This window comes from Urocitellus parryii, chromosome 3 (assembly GCF_045843805.1).
Source record: "Urocitellus parryii isolate mUroPar1 chromosome 3, mUroPar1.hap1, whole genome shotgun sequence".
NCBI classification, from domain to species: Eukaryota; Metazoa; Chordata; class Mammalia; order Rodentia; family Sciuridae; genus Urocitellus; species Urocitellus parryii.
The window spans coordinates 143,867,094-143,887,129 of record NC_135533.1 but is presented as its reverse complement, the minus strand read 5'-3'; the positions used below and the strand labels follow the sequence as shown (position 1 = coordinate 143,887,129).

Below are 20,036 nucleotides of genomic sequence, written 5' to 3'. Positions count from 1 at the left end.
TATCTATCCATAAAATGAACAGGGCTATTGAAGATACTGTGAAAGGACCACAGACCTTCGAATCTTACAGGACTAGGTTGAAATTCTGATTTAGCCACTTACTCTGTGACTGGGTTTCACTGTTTAACCTAGAGGAACCTTGGTTTCTGCAGTTGGAGAATTGGAAGAATGAAACTTATTTTGTCAGGCTCTTTTAAGAATTAGGAATAATAGATGTGATAGATGGAAGGCAGTGAGTGCCCAGAACAGGAACTCAATAAATGGTGGCAGTTATTATTATCATTAATTGTGATGGTTGTCAACCACATTCATTCATAAGAAACCTTTTGCCTTTTTAAGTGGTATTTAACTAAAAAGAGAGGCAACCTTTGATCTCCCTCAAATAAAGCCCAATCCAGTTACTCAGATTTAGCATGATCCTTGGCAAGCAGTGTAGTTTGCTGAAACTTCATTGAACTGACCTCTCTGAACCTTGATCTTGTATAACACAGATGAAGCAGCCATAAAAATGTAATCATTGTCTTTAAGTTCAATAGAAACTGCTACTTTTTCTTTTAGTATAGTTAATTTACCTTTTTTATGCTTCTACCCTCTCCTTTCATTTAGGAAAATATGGATTCCTTATCACAAGGTGGCTTCAGAAGCGCTCCCAATCCCTATTCTGCTTCTCCTATAGACTCTCTAAGCCAACTGTCATAATCTACAGGAGGGGCGATAAGCTCTCTGTAAAGAGCCGGAATACAAGTGTTTCAGGCTTTGAAGGCCACAGTGTCATCACAACTACTGGTGAAAGCATCTGTAGGCAATACATTAATGCACAGGCATGGCTGTGTTCCAGTAAAACTATTCAAAAACCAGCTGCTACCAGAATTTGGCTAACAGGCCACAGTTTTCCAGCCCTGGTATGCTGGCTCTAGTATGCTGGCTCAGTGATGAGTCCTGTCACCACAGCTCAGAGGATTTATGTAGTGCACCTAGCCTTCCTAGGCTTGATCATGGATGAGACCTTCCAAAGCATAGATTTAGTAAATGTTTCCCAGACCACAGTGCTCTGTGTGGCTGGAATACCTTTAGTCAGTGCTTCTTTGGTGGAGTTATTTATTCTACCAGCATATGGCTGGCTATCTTCGTTCATGGGCAGAGTGCTTGCTTCTTTCAGACCTCCCCCTTCCTGCTCCAGTCTGAGCTCCTGCTGTTCTCATTACTACTAAGTTTTGTTATTGTTTTATTCTTATCCTCTTCCTAAATTTCTACGTTCCTTTCTTTCTTTCATCCCCTTTCTCTGCTATTTCTCCTGTGCAATTCAATGTTCTAAAGGTTTTTTGACCTTTTGCCAGCGAGTAAGAGGTTCCTGTCCTACTGCTAGTGAGAAGCATCACATAGTGTCTGGCGATATCCCCAAGGCTTAGTCTCTTCTCAGTCATTTTTGTGACTGTTTGTTGCACAAGGATTCTTTATGGGCAGAGTTTCTTCCTTGCTTCAATTTTCCTTGCCTTCATTTATTTGCAGTGATTTTTCTGTATGTTTGAGGTTTAATGAAATTGCAGGTGCAAACAAGGTACTTTAAATTGTACTTTTAATGTTGAAATTACATTGAAAGTGTGAATAAATAGTGCATGATGTCTCCTTTTCTTTTTAATATCTAGCTCTTCTGTAAGTGTAACCAGATGCTACGTGCAACCAGACGCTATTCTCAGCACTAGAAATATAATGATGAAATAATAGACACATCACTGCCCTCATGAAGTCTAGTAAAGAGGACACATGTTAAATAAAGAATTCCAAGCTGGGGATATAGCTCTGTGGTAGAGCACTTGCCTGCAAGTGTGAGGCCCTGGATCTAATCCCCAGCACCTAAATAAATCGATAAGTAGAATTAAAAAATGATGAGGGTTGTGATATGTGGTAGGAAGGAGAAACATAATTTGCCACAACAAAAATCTAATGGAAGACCTAGTGGAAATAAAATTTTATTCAAGATGAAGTCTGAAAGATTGCCAAGAATGAGCCTGAGCTGGGCGTGGAGGCACATCCCTTTAGTCCCAGCTGCTTGGCAGCCTGAGGCAGGAGGATCACTAGAGCCCTGGAGTTGGAAGCCAGTCTGGGCAACATAGTAAGACTCCATCTCAATAAGTTAATAAATAATAAGCCAGATAAAGTTTAGGGAATGAAGGGAAGTTTAGGGAACTCACACAGAGCAAACAGCCCTGTGAAAGATTGGGGTTGGTACTTTCAATGAAGTCAAAGATGGCATGAGACAGAGGGCAACGAGTTGCTTCTCAGAATGAGGCTCTGGAGGTAGCCAGGGCCATGTGAACAGAGAACGAAGGCCTCTGTACCAGGACTTGGACATTGTCCCAGGAATCATGAGATTTCCTTGATGTTTACATGGTGAATACCTTGTTCCACGTGGTTTTTAAAAATTTATTTATAGATTTAGATACCAGGAATTGAACCCAGGGGCACATTACCACTGAGCCACTTCCCCAGCTATTTATTTTTTTTAGAGACAGGGTCTTGGTAAGTTGCTTAGGGCCCTGCTAAATTGCCCAGGCTGGCCTTGAACTTGGGATCCTCCTGCCTCCCCTTCCTGTGTCAGTAGGATTACAGGCATGCCCCAATACGCCCAGTTTCTCATGGTTTTAAAATAGTTAAAGTTGCCAGAAGGCCAGGTTCTAGAATCTTTTTAGTCTGTCTGAACCAGTTTGTCTTCTCATCTGCACTTGAAACCTTCATCCACACTGCAACTTTCAAGTTTCCATTTGTTAACTATTCTGTCCCTAATGTGCCAGTATTTATTTGGTGTGAATGTAAACAATATTCTGTGGACAGGTCTATAAGAAATATTCATAGAATCGTAGACTATCACATTCCAGAGATCTCTACAGAGATCTTTGAATGAAGACTGTCAGAGATCCCTCCAAAATGTCACAGGTGAACAATGCAGTCTGCCTTCTACCCAAGTGCTACCAGTAACTAGAATCCACTGTTTCTCAATGTTGTCCATCCTGGTGTTGGGTGTTAATTTTTAACCATTCTGCCTTTTACAGATTCTTATTCCTCTGAGTGAAAATAACTCCCTTTATTTATTTATTTATTTAATTTATTTTATTTTTTTGCCACCAGGGATTGAACTCAGGGGTTCTCGAACACTGAGCCTCATCCCCAGCCCTATTTTGTATTTTATTCAGAGACAGGGCCTCACTGAGTTGCTTAGCGCCTCACAGTTACTGAGGCTGGCTTTGAACTTTCCATTCTCCTGCCTCAGCCTTCTAAGCCGCTGGGATTACAGGCGTGTGCCTCCCTGCCAGGCCTCTCCTTAGTTCTTGTTCAGTTTCTTAAACCTGCATAGGATAAGCCCAATTTGTCATTTTAGAAGTGATTAATCTCAAAACTAAGATGCTCACGTGAAACCAGAGATCAGATTATGAATTAGAAAGTAGGACTGTATAAAAAAAATCCATTAGGGTAAGCATGGTGGTATAAGGTGGTGATTTATCTTCTGTGCCATAATAACTAATAAATAGCATAAAATTAAATGTGCTCATGGGCTGGGGATGTGGCTCAAGCGGTAGCGCACTCGCCTGGCATGCGTGCGGCCCGGGTTCGATCCTCAGCACCACATACCAACAAAGATGTTGTGTCCGCCGAGAACTAAAAAATAAATATTAAAAATTCTCTCTCTCTCTCCCCTCTCTCACTCTCTCTTTAAAAATAAATAAATAAATAAATAAATGTGCTCAGAACTAAAGTTCTATTTCTTTACCTTGGTCAATTAGTAGAGCACCTGATATGTGAATAGCATTTTATTACATATTCTAAGAGAATAAAAGAATTCAGGTTATAAGTTTGTGCTCTCTTGGAGCACGTGATTTCTTTAGAGAAGAAAGATTTGTGTGTTTATGTAAATAATAGGTGAACATGTGCTAAATGTGCATACAAAGGAAGAGCCTAAAGTTGTCTTATACTCCACTAAGGTGGGGTGAATGCTCTAGAAAGAAATACCTCCAGCTGTCGGTGTAGCTCAGTGGCATAGGGTGTGCTTAACATGTGCCAGACCCTGGGTTCAATCCCCTGCTCTGCAAAGAAAAAGAAATACCTATCTTCTTGAGTTTCTCTTTACGAAGGGATGGACAAGCCCTGATTTATTATCTATTCTTCTCTTCTTTCCAAATCTCCCTCTAGCCCTCCCCCATTTGGTTTTTGACCTGGATGAGCTACCAAACAGTATTCACTGAATAGAATTTTCTTCTGTGCTTTTAGTGATGTTTAAAATGTTCCATTCTGTAATAATGGTATTTTTTCTTTATTCTACTTTGCTTTCTGAATTTTTAAAACACGTACATATTTTTAAATTCACATACATGCGAAGATGTTCATACTCCTAATAGGGAAACAGGCAAAGGTCCATCTTTTGAATATTCGTGAAAAACATAAGGAATTTTTCTTTTATTCTTTTGAAGTGGGTTCTGTGAGAAACATGGCCAATGTATGTTAAATGACCAGGAGCTTCTGAATGGCTATCCTGGACTGACCTTAGAAATTAAAATAAGTGGATTACATGGCATGATGACAGTAACGAGCTATCAATATAGCTGCAGAGCATTGCTCCCTAGTTCACTGTCTGCCTGACTTCTTTCGAGAACTGCCTTACTATGGTTGTTTCCTCTTCCAGCGGAACGGAAGCCCCCGCTTTTCAATATGAATGCAATGAGTGCCTTATATCACATTGCCCAGAACGACTCCCCAACGCTACAGTCCAGTGAATGGTAAGACACTGCTACCATCTCCCATCTCTAAGAAGGTCTCCATCGGTATTTGACACTTTAATTGAATGATATTTTGAATATCTGACCTAAAAAGCATTTTATTCCTCCATTGTGTGTTAGAGTAACACAAATACCTCATGAGCAACAGCTGTCTATGCACACATGTGTGTGTGCACATGCAAACACATAGAGTTTCTGCTTCTCCTTGGCTTGACTGTGTTCTTATTTTTTTTATTTTTTAGTTATACATAGACACAATATCTTTATTTTGTTGATTTATTTTTATGTGGTGTTGAGGATGGAACTCAGTGCCTCACATGTGCGAAGCGAGTGCTCTGCCACTGAGCCACAACTCCAGCCCTTTGACTGTGTTCTTTCTTACTGTGTGCAGTGACTGAAATCCCCCCAGGAACTCACTCCAGCTGCCTTCCTGGCCAGTCTAGTCACTCAGGTCCTGACGTCTGGTATTGATCATCTCATCTCTTATCACTTGTCAGCAGAGATAAAGTGCCCCCGCTGATGTCATTATTTTTCCAGTTGTCTTTTTTTCCCCCCTGTATGTATATTTAAATGTTTGGGGGGCAGAGAATATACTAACCACTCAAAAGATAACAAAGTGTAACATTTTGGGGGCCACAAGAGTTACAGAAAACTGGCCATTTTAAGGAAGAGTAGACAAAGTGGACCATTCAAAGTAGGAAGTATTCTTATTCAGAAAGCATGTTCCTGGCTTCTCTGTCCCTTACACAGCAAGTCACATGTCATGGGTGGTGGAGGAGTTAACAGGCAACAAGAACTACAGGCTTAACACATGAGGAGAAAAATGGGTATTAAATTAACATAGAAGATAGTATTTTTAGTTTTCTGATATATTATTATATGTGACCTGACCTTACTTCTTTAAATGTAAAGATGTGTGTATATGTTAACTAACTGGAAACTTTGTCCACGCTTATTATGCAAAAGAATTAATTTTTTGGTACTGTAAACTTAAAAATAGTTCAATGCTACTGATATTCCAAAATATTTGATTTTTTAAAAAATCTTCTAAGATATAAAATCTTCCCTTGAATAAAATTTGTTTTAGGTGATCCAAGGGCTCTACAGACCCTCATTGTATCTTCTTTTGATGTATTTGCACACAGGACAGACTCCTTTAGAAGATTTGTTGATTACTGCTTGCAGAAAATACCTCAGGAAAGGCCAACATCAGCAGAACTATTACGGGTAATTTTTCAAATTTATATTTGAGGAGGGGGCTTTAAAGTGCTGTTGTGGGGGAACATGGCAAATCATTCTCCTGGCAGCTCATGGTGACACACTGGCTTAGAGCATGCTGCCTCAACATTTACCCAGAGAGAGCAGGAGGCATAGAAACGGCAGGATTATCACGGTGTGTGCACTGTATGTTTCCTGTGGATAGTTTTTTTTTCCCATCATGCCCCTTTCTTTCTCACTCCACCTCCTTTATTGCTTTATGATAAAGAGTATTTCCTCTTCTTGTTCTGGTCATCCTCGTAAAGCTCTGACGACTGACATCTGCCCTTTAGTGGAACTTAAATGCGGTGTCCTCAGGACAGTCTGCTGATGGGTCACATGCTAGCTCAGCAATTTCGAGTTAGTTTGTTGCCACATCTTGAGGCAGTGGAGATGCATGATAACCATACAAAGCCCAAGTTTACATAGTATCATGTCATGCACTCAGTGACAGTAGTTTCACAGCACTGCCTTTATTGGAAGTGAACATCACAGTTTTATGTGTCCATTTTGTGTAACATTGTGCTATAGACTTTGTACAGTGGCCACACTGGTTCATGGACATCAGCAAAGCATGTGGGAATCTTTTACAATATAAATATCCTTTATCTGGCACAGAATGACCCAGGTGTCTAACCTTTTTCTGAATGTGTATTTTTAACTCTTGTTTGTTTCATCTCTACATTGACTGGATTTTGGTACTGAGCAGGTTTTTTGTTGTTGTTTGCTTGTTGGTTTTTTTTAAGAATGCCTAAGAAGGACTGTGTTACCTAAATTGTATAAAACTTAAAAATATCAGTTGCCTTTATCATTAAAGACCACCCTAGCTGGATCACAAATTATTGGTTTATATTTTCTTTTCTTTTCTTTTTGGAACTCTGTAAATATTATTCTACTATTTTCTGGCCTTGAGTGTTCCCAAAGAGATAGACCTGAAGCTGACTATTTTTTTCAGCTAAAAGTAGGTTTTTTCTTCTTGTAAGTAACAGACCACAAGAATATGGTAACAGAAACAACAGGCCCAGGGACTTGGTCTTGTTCTGCTTTGTGGTAGAGCCAGCTCATGTTCTAGACATGAAATGCTTTGTCCATCTGAGCTGCAGCTCTGCATTTCTGTAGGGAAGACAGCAACCAGAGAAAGCACCAGAAACACAAGATGGTATAGTTATCTTTTTCTCCGTATGTACAATATATATATATATGTATATATACATATGTATATATTTATTACATACATATATATGTCTCAAAATGATAACTTAAGCGGGTGGAAAGAAATATATTGGGGCTATATTAAAATTAAGGATAAAGAACTCCAGAAAGATAGTACAAAGATTCAAAGATAAAATTTTAGGAAAGCAGACAGTCATAAGATATAAAGCAGAAGTAGGCAGAGATAAAGATAGAAATAAAAGAGTTAAAGAAGAGAAAAAACATAACAGAGGGTAAAATAGCATTCTAAGCACTAATATAATATAGTAGACCAACCCACTTAGGATGTTTCCACTGGTGGATAGTTTTCAGTAATAAAACCAAATTACATGCAAAAAGTAAAGGTTCTAAAGGTGGTTATAGATAAAATAACATATACGGAAGATTAAGGAGATCTAGGAGATACCAACAAATATTTCTGAAAAAGAAAATAAAACACAAGAAGGAGAAAATATTTAAAGATATACCTGAAGAAATCCTTCCTGGAAATAAATGTTCTGATCTTTCTTTGATCTGATTTGGTGTTTATTTGATTTGGTGGACCAAATCTAATGCATCCTCTATAAAGAAAGAATATATGTACACACACACACACACACACACACACACACACATATACATACTCATATATGTATCTGTACATACACATGTAAATATAAATATACATATATATGAATGATATGATGCCAGATAGATTCTTTGCAGAAAAAAATTAACCAGGAACAAGGAACTAAAGTGACAGAAGTCACTGTTCTAGGTAAGGTCTGTCTGGGAGGTGTAAACAGATTCCTGAAGACAGGGCACCAGAGACCCAGTCTTTGGGGTTCAGTAAATCAAACCCTGAGGATAAATACATCCCTCTTCAGGAACATGCAAAGCTAGAAAATAATAGGACAATGTTTGCAGAATTCTAAGGCAAAGAAAATGAAAACGAAGACTTGGTGACCCAGCCAAAGTGCTCCTCAGTGTTAAAGACAGCTGACATAATCAAGTCTCACAAACTCAGTCAACCCTTCTGGGCTTTTCATCCCCCCAAAACTGATCAATAATGCAATCCTGCTGATCTGGAGATGAAGCACAAACAGTACCAAAATCCTGCCAATCTAGAGACGAAATGGGGAGGGGGAAGGAGGCAGACAGGTAGCAAAGAATGGAGTAGGGACTAGAGAAACTAGCAAAAGGATCAGTGGTAAATGCTGGGAATTTAAATTGCCCCCCTAATATTTATTTAGCATGACTAAAGAGATTGTACATTCTTTATTTTGAATAAGCAACACAGATTTCAAAAGGTAAAAATGTAGCAGAAGGCAGAACATGAGCAGTAATTCTCCTTCCCATCGTCCCCATTTTAGTACATTCACCTTCCAGAGAGAATGCACACATATGAAAGTTAATATTCTTTTTATTTTTACACATGTTAGTAAAACATACAAATCATTCTACTTTTTTTTAACCTTGTAGTGTATTTAGGATACTGTCCCATTTTACTGCATGCAGAGCTACCTTTGTTTTCAATAGCTTCATATCTATCATTCTCATATCTACCACAATAATTGTTTAACCAGCCCATTTAAGGGTGTCTCTGGTCTTTTCTATTACCAACTGTGCTGCATTGAACATCTTGCACATATGTCATTTTGCACCTGTATCATGATATCTAAAGAATAAATTCATGGAGGTGAAATAGCTCATTAAAGGGAATTTAAATGGATGGACTTTAAATTTAAATTGGCACTGCCCAACTGTCCTCCAGAGAGGTTGCACCGAGATATAGTCCCACTAACAAAGTCTGAGTGGTTTTGAACTATGCTGATAGTCAGATCATTAAAAAATGTTGCTTATTAGGAGTTAGGTTAAATATCTTTCAAATACTGAAAATAATTTTTATTTTCTTTTCTGTGAACTCTCCATGATCTTTGCCCATTTTTGCCCATTTGTCTATTGGGTTGTTAGGTGTTTTGTTTTGTTTTTACCGTTTTATAGGAACCTTGCAAATTTCTATTTTCCCACTCCGTGTGTGTGTGTGTGTGTGTGTGTGTGTGTGTATATATGTGTGTGTGTGTGTGTGTGTGTGTGTGTGTGTGTGTGTGTGTGTGTGTGTGTGAGAGAGAGAGAGAGAGAGAGAGAGAGAGAGAATGTGTATATGGTGCTGGGGCTTGAACCCTGGGTCTTGTACATGACAGGTGAATGTTCTGCCACTGAGTTACAAACCCAGCTCTTTTTTATTTTTTTATATTTTTATTTTGAGATAGGGTCTAGCACAGTGGCTAAGGCTGACCTCAAACTTGTGATCTTACTGCCTTAGCTTCCTGAGTAGCTGGGAACCTGGCCTTCCTATTTCTATTTTTACATGCTGGCCTTTTTTTTTTTCTTTTTCTTTTACTTTTTTTTTCTCTCCCTCTTATCTATCCTATCTAGTTATTCCCAAATATTTTTCAATAATCCATCTTTTCCTCATATTTTCTTCCTGACATTAAAAGTGTCACTTTTAGTATTGGAGATATAGTTCAGTGGTAGAGTGCTTGCCTAGCATGCATGAGGCCCTGGGTACAAACCCCAGTGCCAGCAAAAAAAAAAAAAAAACAAAGTCTCTTTCACGTTGAATCCAGGTATAAACATTGAAATGCTTTAAAAACAGAATGAAGATATGATAAATATTAGCAATATAAAAAGAATAATGCAACTTGAGAAAATTAGGAATAGGAAATTATAAGTACACTAATTTTTCTCTCTGAGAGTAGATGGCCAATAATATTTCTCAAATAGAAATATGTAGTTTAAAAAAAAGTAACTACATATAAAATACATATTTATACATACACTACATACACATACATATTTTTTGTAATCTTTTCTCCCCTTAACTTTGGAGGATCTTTTAGTAACAGATAATTCTTTTCATGAAGAGATTATAACTAAAGTTAAGCAAATATTTTAATTTAGTCTCTTCTAATTCTGTTAAATTCAAATGTATTATAATTTCACAGATTATACTTAAAATTAGCAGGTACAGTCAGATTTCCAAGCAGAATTATTTCTAGATAGCCATTGTTCTGAGAGAAAGAGGGAGGGATGATCTCTAAAATGATATTTCCATAATTTTACAATATTTATTTTTGGATGATGGAATTTAGAGTGATTTATTTTTATTTTCTTTTATGCAGTTTTTTATATTATTTGAATCTTTATTTTCAGAAACAACTAAAGTATTCTTTTTTACAACTTTTCTTTCATATTATTTATTGATAGTTATCAAAGAAAACACAATTTACCTTTGAAAAGCCTTTTTGTGACATAAACATGTATATATGTACATATAAAAATACATATTTAACATACACTACATATACATATATTTTTAAATAGTGAAGCACTGGTATATAGTATTTAAACTAAAGTATTCTTTTAAGAAGGTCTCAGTTCCTTTTAATTGTAGGGGTTTAGAAAACCATGAGTAAGTGGGATTGTTGGCAAAGAAGATGATCAAAGGCATAGAGATGGAAAATGCGTAGCATGAGGCCAGAATTAAACCTCAGAATACAAGCAGGAATCCAGCTATACAAGGCCAGACTTTATCCAAGAGGCAGTAAGGTATTTTTAACATGTCAAGTGTCTTCACTTTCAAAAGCTTTAAACAGGTAAGGGTTTAATTTAAGTAGGAAAGGAGTGCAGGTCTCTGGGCAGCTCAGCACTGTCACCATTAACCTAAGCATGTCTTCCTATTCCACCATCCTTAGCATGTGGCTTTTATCTTCCTTGTCACCAAATGACTGCTACATGTCTAGAATTCAAGTCTTTAGTCTAGGCAAGAATTACAGGAAAAGACAAAGGGTAAAACCTCTTCTTATGTGCCTTGACTTTTTATTCTAGAAAACAAAACCTTCCTCATCAGCTTCTGCCTGTGTGTCATTGGCCACACTTGTGATCTCTGACTACAAGGAAGGGGTGGGGTCAGTTATTTCCCCTCCTCAGAGAGGCTTTCCCCTCATTTCTGCTTTTATATCTGCATGGGGAAATGAATTTGCCAGAAATCTGACCTCTAGATAGACTGAACAGCTGCCATATTTTCAAGCATATATAATGTGACCCCAGGAGCAGAAAACAAAATATGCACAACTCTGTTTTACAAAAGATAGTGTGTGGTGGAGAGGAGGATCGAGGCAAATTATCAGCAAGAATAGGCTCTGCTTTGCTCTGCTCTTACTTATTATATTGTTTCAGGTTTGAAAGGTACAAACCTCTCTGTTACTATTGAAGTTCTAGTAATTTTTGTTACTTATGTGATAAAGTAAACCTCAGGAGATAAGAAGGACTGGCAAGGATGTGGAGAAAAGGGAAGCCTTGTTTGCTATTGGTGGGAATGTAGATTGATGGAACAGCACGGAGGTTCCTCAAAAAATTAAAAGTAGAACTGCCGTATCATCCAGCAATTTGTCTTCCGGTTCTATACCTAAAGGAAATGAAATCATATCTGGTAGAGATATGTACAGCTCCACGTTCCTCTCAGCATGAGCCACAATAGCCCAAATCAGGAAACAGCTTAAGCGTCCATCAGTGGATGAAAGAATAAAGAAACTGTTGTGTGTACACACACACACAAACACACATACACATTTTTCAGCCTTAACAAAGGAGAGCCTACTATTCACAACAACATAGATGAATCTAGAGAACATCATCCTAAGGGTAAAAAGAAAGCCAGATACAAAAAGAAAAATACTGCAAGAATTCTCTTAAGCATAGAATCTAAATAAAAGAAATGTTTTGTAGAAACAGAGTAGAAAAGTGGTTGCAGGGCTGGAGAATGGGGAGATGAGATCAAAAGTTACAAACTTGCAGTTAATTGGTGTAGAGAGCCAAAGTGCAACATTAAGACTATAGATGATAATACTGTTTTATAATTTCATCCTGGAAATTTGCTCAGGCAGTAGATTTAAGGTACTTTGCTGCACACAAAACACACAAAGTGATGTGAGGTGGATGGACATGCTCATTGACTTCACTGTCATTATCATTTTGCTGTGTCTATGTATACCAAAACACCTCTTTGCATGTCTTAAATCTGTATAACAAAAAGAAGACTTCTTATACAAACTCTCAGTCAAAATCTACAAAATGGAGCTTGAGGAAGAAGACAAAAGCACACTTATCTCTACATGAGATTTATGGGAGGGTACCTGACATGAAAATCATATCTGGTTATTTCTGCAAAATCCATCATCTTGTTTTATACTTCTCTGTTTACTTTTATACCATCATCTTGTACCTAAAAATGTTTCTTCATTATCGGTTTCTTTTTTCTCCTCCCTCAATCAGCACGACTTTGTGCGCCGAGAACGGCCACCGCGTGTCCTCATTGACCTCATACAGAGAACAAAAGATGCTGTGCGCGAGCTCGATAACCTCCAGTACCGGAAAATGAAAAAGATCCTTTTCCAAGAGACACGAAATGGACCCTTGAACGAGTCCCAGGAGGATGAAGAAGTAGGTTCAGTTTATTCCAGTGGGCAAAGCACCTACTATGTGCAAAAGTTCTGGGCTGGGCACTGTGAGAAAGACTTTTGAAGATAAAAATGCTCCCTTAAGAGACATTCGGGGTTGCAGAAGAAACCACCTTAAAAGAACTCTTCTGAAGGCCATCTAGGGAAAGTGCTGGAGAGTGTATCAGCCTGCCTTTGTGGGATGGGATGGGTTTGCTGAAGGGAATTCATGGAGGTTCCTCTAGCACCTGACATGGGTGGGTTTTGACAGATAGGCTTAGGCCACCTTAGACTCAGGGGAGGAGGTGTTATAAGCAGAGCAGTTCTCTGCAGCTCAGCAGTGTCACCCTAAGCAAGTATCCCTCTTCCACCATCCTTAGCATGAGGTTTTTATCTTCTTGAGCTTTAGGAGGATTATCCTGGCAACCTGGGCCCCACCTAGATAGCAATCCTTGCCAGAGGTAGTAAGGACAGTGACAATGGGAATGGAGGAGGGGGAGGAGCACGTCGCAGAGATAGATTTGCCAACACATGGCCTCTCACTGAAACTGACAGTGACAGATGAGGAGTTTAAGGTGACTCTAAGAACTTGAGCCCAACTATTTAAGAGGATGTCAATACCAAGAATGGACAATAAGAACCAAGGAGAAAGAGTGGGTTTAGAGCTAGGCTTGGTGGCACTTGCCTGTCATCCCAATGACTCGGGAGGCTGAGGCAGGAGGATTGCAGGTTCAGAGCCAGCCTCAGCAATGGCGAGGCACTAAGCAACTCACTGAGATCCTGTCTCTAATAAAATACAAAAAGGGCTGGGGATGTGGCTCAGTGGTCGAGTGCCCCTGAGTTCAGTCCCTGGTACCAAAATTAAAATTAAAATTAAAAAAAAAAAAAAGAGTGGGTTTAGAATGACTTCATTGTGGTGCCTAATGAGTTTAAGGCCCCAGCATCATATACTACTGATATGGTATATAGAGGAAGTTCTCAAAGGAGAGGCAGCTCCTGGTTTTCCTGAAAAGAACTGCTCAAAGGCCAAAGTGGTGACGGTTAGGACACATGAACAGTGATGTCCAGCAGATGCTTGGGGTACACGAACCTGGAGCACAAGAAAGAGGTCCGGGAAAGAGGGGAGCAGGCTGAGCATCAAGAGTATTCAGATGGCAGTGAATCACAGGCTTGAATGGAGAATGGAAAGAGGGCCTGTGTGTCACAGGAAATAAAGGCATTGCAGACCTCTTCTGAAAAAAAACTTCAGAAGATCTGAGATGGGATGCTGTCAGATGCCAGAGAGGTCAGGATAAACAAGGAGATATATTTTACACACACACACACACACACATACACACACACACACACACACACACACACATATATATATATATATATATATATATATATATATAAAATATATGAACCAGGCTTTACAATTAGGGCATCCTTGATGACCTTAATAAAAGCAATTTTACAGGACTAGGTAGGACACATTGTAGATTAGGAATAAATGAGAGATGAGAAAAAGTGGAGACAGCAAAAGTCCATCATCTTAAGATTCAGAAGTTTGGCTAAGAAGATCAGTACGAAGTAGTCAGCATGTAGAAGGTTCATAAGTATGGGGCAGGCCTCAGGTACAGAGGACGTGGAGCCAGGACAGAGGCATTGAAGGTGAAGGAAGGAGATGCAGTTTAAAAAGTGGGATGGGTTGAAACCAGTGCATTGCTACAAGAATTAGCCTTGAACAAGAAGAAGGACCCTGCTGGGCAGGGTGGTGCACACCTGTAATCCCAGCAACTCAGGAGGCAGGAGGATCATAAGTTCAAGGCCAACCTCAGCAACTTTAGGAACATCCTGCGTCAAAATAAAAACTAAAAAGGGCTGAGGAGGTAGCTCAGTGGTAGAGCACTTATCTAGCATTTGTGAGGCCTAAGTTCAAATAAAGAAAGAGAGAAAGAAATAACTCCTTTACCTCTAAAACTAAATAAAAGGGAAGGAAGGATGAATGAATTTAGCTTTTTAATATATAAAAAAAATTAACTTATTTTACCAATAATCATAAAAATGAAACCCAGAAAATGACATTTGAGCTATACAAGTCTCTTGTTTACATACATAGAAATGATCCCCTTTAATTGGGAAAATAAATCTATTAAAAATTTATTACCTATCATTTTTTATTACCCTGTGATTCCTTATATTGCCATGACTAAGTAACAATTCATTAAAGTTATATGTGTACAGTGTGGTTCTATGAAAAGAAAGTTTATTTGTAGCCAAGTTCACTTAATTACATTATTTAATCTTATATCAAAAGATATGCCACTGTGATAGATAAATTATATGTTCAGATTATTTTACCACTTTTCAAATAGTAGTCTTTGGACCAGTAGTGATAAATATCAATATTATTTAACAGATATGTTTAATAAGATTACAGAGGTAAGCATGATAGGATTGCTTAAGGGAGGCAGAATTTAATTACCTGTCTAGGACAGTAGAATTAATATCCCAGCTTAGATATAAAGTTACTCAATAATGACTTACAGAGGAGCATATTGCTTGTCACATCGCTGAAAAACTCTTTCCACTCTACTTCAGTTTCAGATGACCACTGCCCTATTTGCAGATGTCCTACGTGTTTGGTGGCCAGCAGTCTCTCTCTAGCACCATGATGTTCCAAAGATCTCTTACAGACCCAGAGAGATTCTGCTTAGTGTAGCAATCTGATGACAGCAGATGTGTGTGACAGGGGAAAACCCGGGGATGGAAGCCTTTGGAATCTTCTATCCCATGTCTACAATAGCCCCCGGGGAAAGCATAGAGTGAATTTGAAATGTCTGGAAAAGCGACCTGGCAGCATACCTGTAATCCCAGTGACTCAGGAGGCTGAGGCAGGAGGATTGAAAGTTTGAGGCCAGCCTCAGCAATTAGCAAGACCCTGTTTGAAAATAAAAAAATAAAAAGGTTGAGGATGTTGCTCCGTGGTAAAGCGCCCCTGGGTTCAGCACCCTCCCAAAAAAGATACATGAAAATGGTGGGGGACTAATGGAACCAAGACCCAGAGTGTTTATCTTTGGAGACTGGCAAAAAAGCGAGTTGGCACTGCAGGATGGAGCATGCTTCAGAGCTTAGTCATGGATTTCAGCTTGGTCTACGGTTATTTTTTTTTTTAACCCTGATGCCCCATTTTTATAGGACAACGAACATGGGACCAATCTGAACAGGGAAGTGGACAGCCTGGGCAGCAACCACTCCATCCCAAGCATGTCGGTGAGCACTGGCAGCCAGAGCAGCAGTGTGAACAGCATGCAGGAGGTCATGGATGAGAGCAGCTCGGAACTCGTCATGATGCAGGAGGAGGAAAGCACAGTGAATTCCAGTTCCTCTGTGCTGCACAAGAAGGTGGGTTTCCTGGGAGTGTCCTCTGCACCGGCTTTATCACTCACACAAAAGTGGCTCAGACACCAGGCTTGTCTGGTCAGTTCCCTTTTGCAACTGAAATGTGGGGCTAAACCTAGCACTTGAGAGTCTTCTGACAGTAAAAGGATACTGAAGGACTATGTGGGCTCTGTCTCTGCTATTTCTACCTCTTCCTCTCTTACTGCTCTGAAGTCCACCAGCATCAATAAATAAAGGAAAATAAATCCATAACTCTAAACATCAACAAATCCAGGACGTCCTTCGCTAAACCAGTGACCTTCCTGCCGCATACCATCAAAGCTTCCCAGGTATGACCTGTTAGTGGTGCCCCAGGCCATCTGTTTTTAAAAGGGTTCTACTCTTCTGTTTCTTGGATTTATTACTTATATTTCTAAGGCTAGCTTCCTGCCGGCTTAAGTATTCTGACTTTGGAACAAATATTTCTGTTTTTTTAATTTTGGTTTACATTCCCAATTAAATAGTCTCCTTTTGTATGAGTGTTTTAAAGGTGACATTCTTTTTTAAATATATTTATTTGGTTGTATATGAACACAAGTATCTTTATTTATTTTTATGTGGTGCTGAGGATTGAACCCAGTTCCTCACACCTGCGAGGCAAGCGCTTTATCACTGAGCTACAGCCTCAACCCCAAAGATGACATTCTTTATGAAAAAAATATTTTTAAATTTTAAGCATATTTCAAAGCAGTTCTGTATAGTATTTTATAGAATTGTCAATAATTAACTAAATTCTCCAACAGTGTTTTGAGAGACTTTTGGGGTAAGCAACCTATAGCATGGTATTATAGAAAAGAATCTCTTATAACTTTTTTCTTGTTAGGGATACGTGAGGAATGTATATACTTGTTTTAATGAATTGCAATGATCATTCTCATTCCATGAAAAAACATGTTTAATGTTATTTTTTCACTTAGACTTCTCTCATTTCTGCTTTTTTCTTGGGATTAAAAGGAAACTGGGGAAGGGTAGAGGGCAGGAGGGAGTACAATGGTGCCTGGTCATGAACGGTGGAGGGATGCATGTTTATTTTCTAGAACTGATAATCATTTACTCAACAAATACAGGTGGGAACCTTTACTGTGTGCAAGGAACCATGGAAGACCTACGTATACAGGGAAGTTAAAATAGTTAAGGCGTCTTCATGGAGCTTGTCATCTGTAGGAGAGATAAAACAAATAATCCCACGAAGAACGATATAACATTTTTAAGAAATTTGCAAGTGGAATGTATCTTTTTACTCCAGAACCTCTCAGATAGAACCCCAGATTGGGAAAAGATACTCCTGGTGTGGTAACGAGATAGAAGGCCCTGGCCTGGAATTCTTTGGGGATTTTAATCTTAATTTTAGCATGCTATATAGAGCTACCTTGTGATAATGCAGCTCTTTCAATACTTTCTCTCTTCTGATCACTGAAGAAGAATAGGTACACTTTATCATTGGAGATAGTACACAGTTGCATTTGATGCACACATATACCCCCCAAAAAGTAGGCCTTAATCTAGAGAGAAATACTGAAAAGCCTACCTGACAAGAAAATTTAATCTTGAACCTGAAATACAAGCAGAAGCTAGCGACCTTGGGGGGATACCCTGGGCTAAGTCAGAAAGCAACAAGTCCAAAGGCCCTCAGACAAAAGGAGTACTGCATGTCCCCCAAAGAGGGGAAAGGCCAGAGACATTAAAGCCTGGGGAGTTGAGGTGGACAGCAAGCTGGGGGAGACAGCAGGGACCCGGATTATCAGGAACCACGGAAGTTTAAGGAAAGAAGTGATATCGGGAGTACAGAAAGCCGCTAGGCTCAGCTTTGCCACAGCTGCCATTGAACATGGGCAAGTAGTCATGTATTTGAGGAGTAGGAAAGGTTTCCTAGGCTGTTTCTGGAGAGAACCATCATGGACATTTACAGGTCTGGCTCTCTCCTTTCTGTTACCTGTGGAGCTCCATGAGTATGGGGAGCCAAAGAAGGGCAAGTGGAATATATCTTTTTATTCCAGAACCTCTCAGATAGGACCCCAAATTGGGAAAAGATACCCCTGGTGAGGAACAAGAAAGAAGGCCCTGACCTGGAATTCTTTGGGGATTTTTTTTTTTTTTTTTTTTTTTTTTTTTTTTTTAGAGAGAGAGAGAGAGAATTTTAATATTTATTTTTTAGTTTTCGGCGGACACAACATCTTTGTTTGTATGTGGTGCTGAGGATCGAACCCGGGCCGCACGCATGCCAGGCGAGCGCGCTACCGCTTGAGCCACATCCCCAGCCCCTCTTTGGGGATTTTAATTTTAATTTTAGCATGCTATTATAGAGATACCTTGTGAGAATGCAGCTCTTTCAATACTTTTCTCTCTCTGATGTGATCACTGAAGAAGAATAGGTACGCTTTATCATTGGAGATAGTACATAATTGCATTTGATACACACATACACCCAAAAAATGGTCAGGACGACTTTCATGTAATGTATTTCTATTTTATTATGAAATATATAAGGAAATTGTAGTTCCATGGAATTGAAACATTTGCAAATAAAAGGTTGAATGGGTTAACTTTGAAATACAAGTAGGCTAGAAAAATTTTCAATATAATATGCAAAAAGTTAATGTCAAATGTGCTTTCTGTGCATAGCATCTATTTAGTCCTACTACCTGAGCTTTTTAGTTTTTTAGTTGTAGATGGACATATTTATTTATTTTTTTGTGGTGCTGACGCTGAACCCAGTACCTCACCCATGCTAGGCAAGCGCTCTACCACTGAGCTACAGCCACAGCCCAAAAACACTTTATCTTTTTTTTTTTCTTTTTTTTTTATATCTTTAAAAATAATAAAAGTGCAAAATTATTCAGAAAGTTTATATTTATTAATCTACTCAAGTTCCTAAAATTGGAGAACATAAATGAAATAGGATCTTAAACTCTCAGTAGAAAATTCTGTGTATCAGACTATAGGAATGAGGAAACTAGTTTCCGGTTCTTTCTGCCACTCCTAGTTGTATTTTATTTTGGACAAGTCCCAACCCTCTCTGGGCTTCATTTTTTCCAACTGAGAAATTAAGATTTATTCTGCATGATTTCAGAGATTTGTTCTAGGTCTAGAATTCTGTGCTTCTATTCTTATAATCCTGAAAAAAGCAGTTCTCAACCACACCTCAGCTAGGACAGGTATGCTTTGCTCTCTTCCACTTTCTACTTGGAATCTATTAAATTTCCCTAGAAAGGAGGGATCTAGACGCCACTGGCCCAATCAGACCCTTCTCCACACAGATGGATGGCAGCTCCACTGTGTCACATTTAGGTGTGGGGAACACTGTGATCTGGGTTGGATTCTCCAGGAAGAAATGAGACAGCGTAGCCCTGCTAGATTTTCTTTAAATGAGGAAGTTTTCCTCAGAAAGCTAAGAGTCCTGTGTTTTCTGTCATATGTGGAAGGTAGAGAAAAAAAGTGGGAAAAGGTGTGTGGAGGGAGTATGTGGGGGGGGTCTTATGAAAATAGAAGGGAGATCAGTAGAGGGAGGGGAACAGGGGAGGGAAAGGGGAGGTGATGGGAAACAAACTGACCAAATTACATTGTCATACTGAGTGGATGTGCAAATACGTAACAACAAATTCCACCATTATGTGTAATCATACTGCACCAATTAAAAAGAAAAAAATAGGAGCCAGGCACAGTAGCACAAGCCTATAATCCCAGCAAGTCCAGAGGCTGAGGTAGGAGGATTGCAAGTTGGAGGCCAGCCTGGCAATTTAGCAAGACCCTATCTCAGAATAAAAAATCAAAAGAGTTGAAGATGTGGCTCAGTGCTAGAGCACCCCTGGGTTCAATTCCTAGTACCACAAAAATAAATAAAAATGGAAGTTCCCCTTGGATGAACACCTGTGGGAGGGAGAGGACTGCAGTA

At 39.0% G+C, this 20,036-nt stretch overlaps 1 protein-coding gene across 4 annotated transcripts in view; it reads left to right on the top strand.

Moving 5' to 3' along the window:
* Positions 1-20,036, top strand: part of Taok3 (TAO kinase 3) — a 188,705-nt gene that overhangs the window by 128,248 nt on the left and 40,421 nt on the right. For 3 of the 4 annotated variants that reach the window (XM_026403416.2, XM_026403415.2, XM_077795569.1), the window contains 4 exons: positions 4,676-4,769; positions 5,915-5,996; positions 12,555-12,722; positions 15,902-16,108. In XM_026403416.2, coding sequence (XP_026259201.1) covers positions 4,676-4,769; positions 5,915-5,996; positions 12,555-12,722; positions 15,902-16,108 — 551 coding nt within the window. Of the gene's footprint in view, positions 1-4,675; positions 4,770-5,914; positions 5,997-12,554; positions 12,723-15,901; positions 16,109-16,421; positions 16,435-20,036 lie in introns of those variants that run through there. The other variant, XM_026403418.2, reaches the window with a different exon arrangement.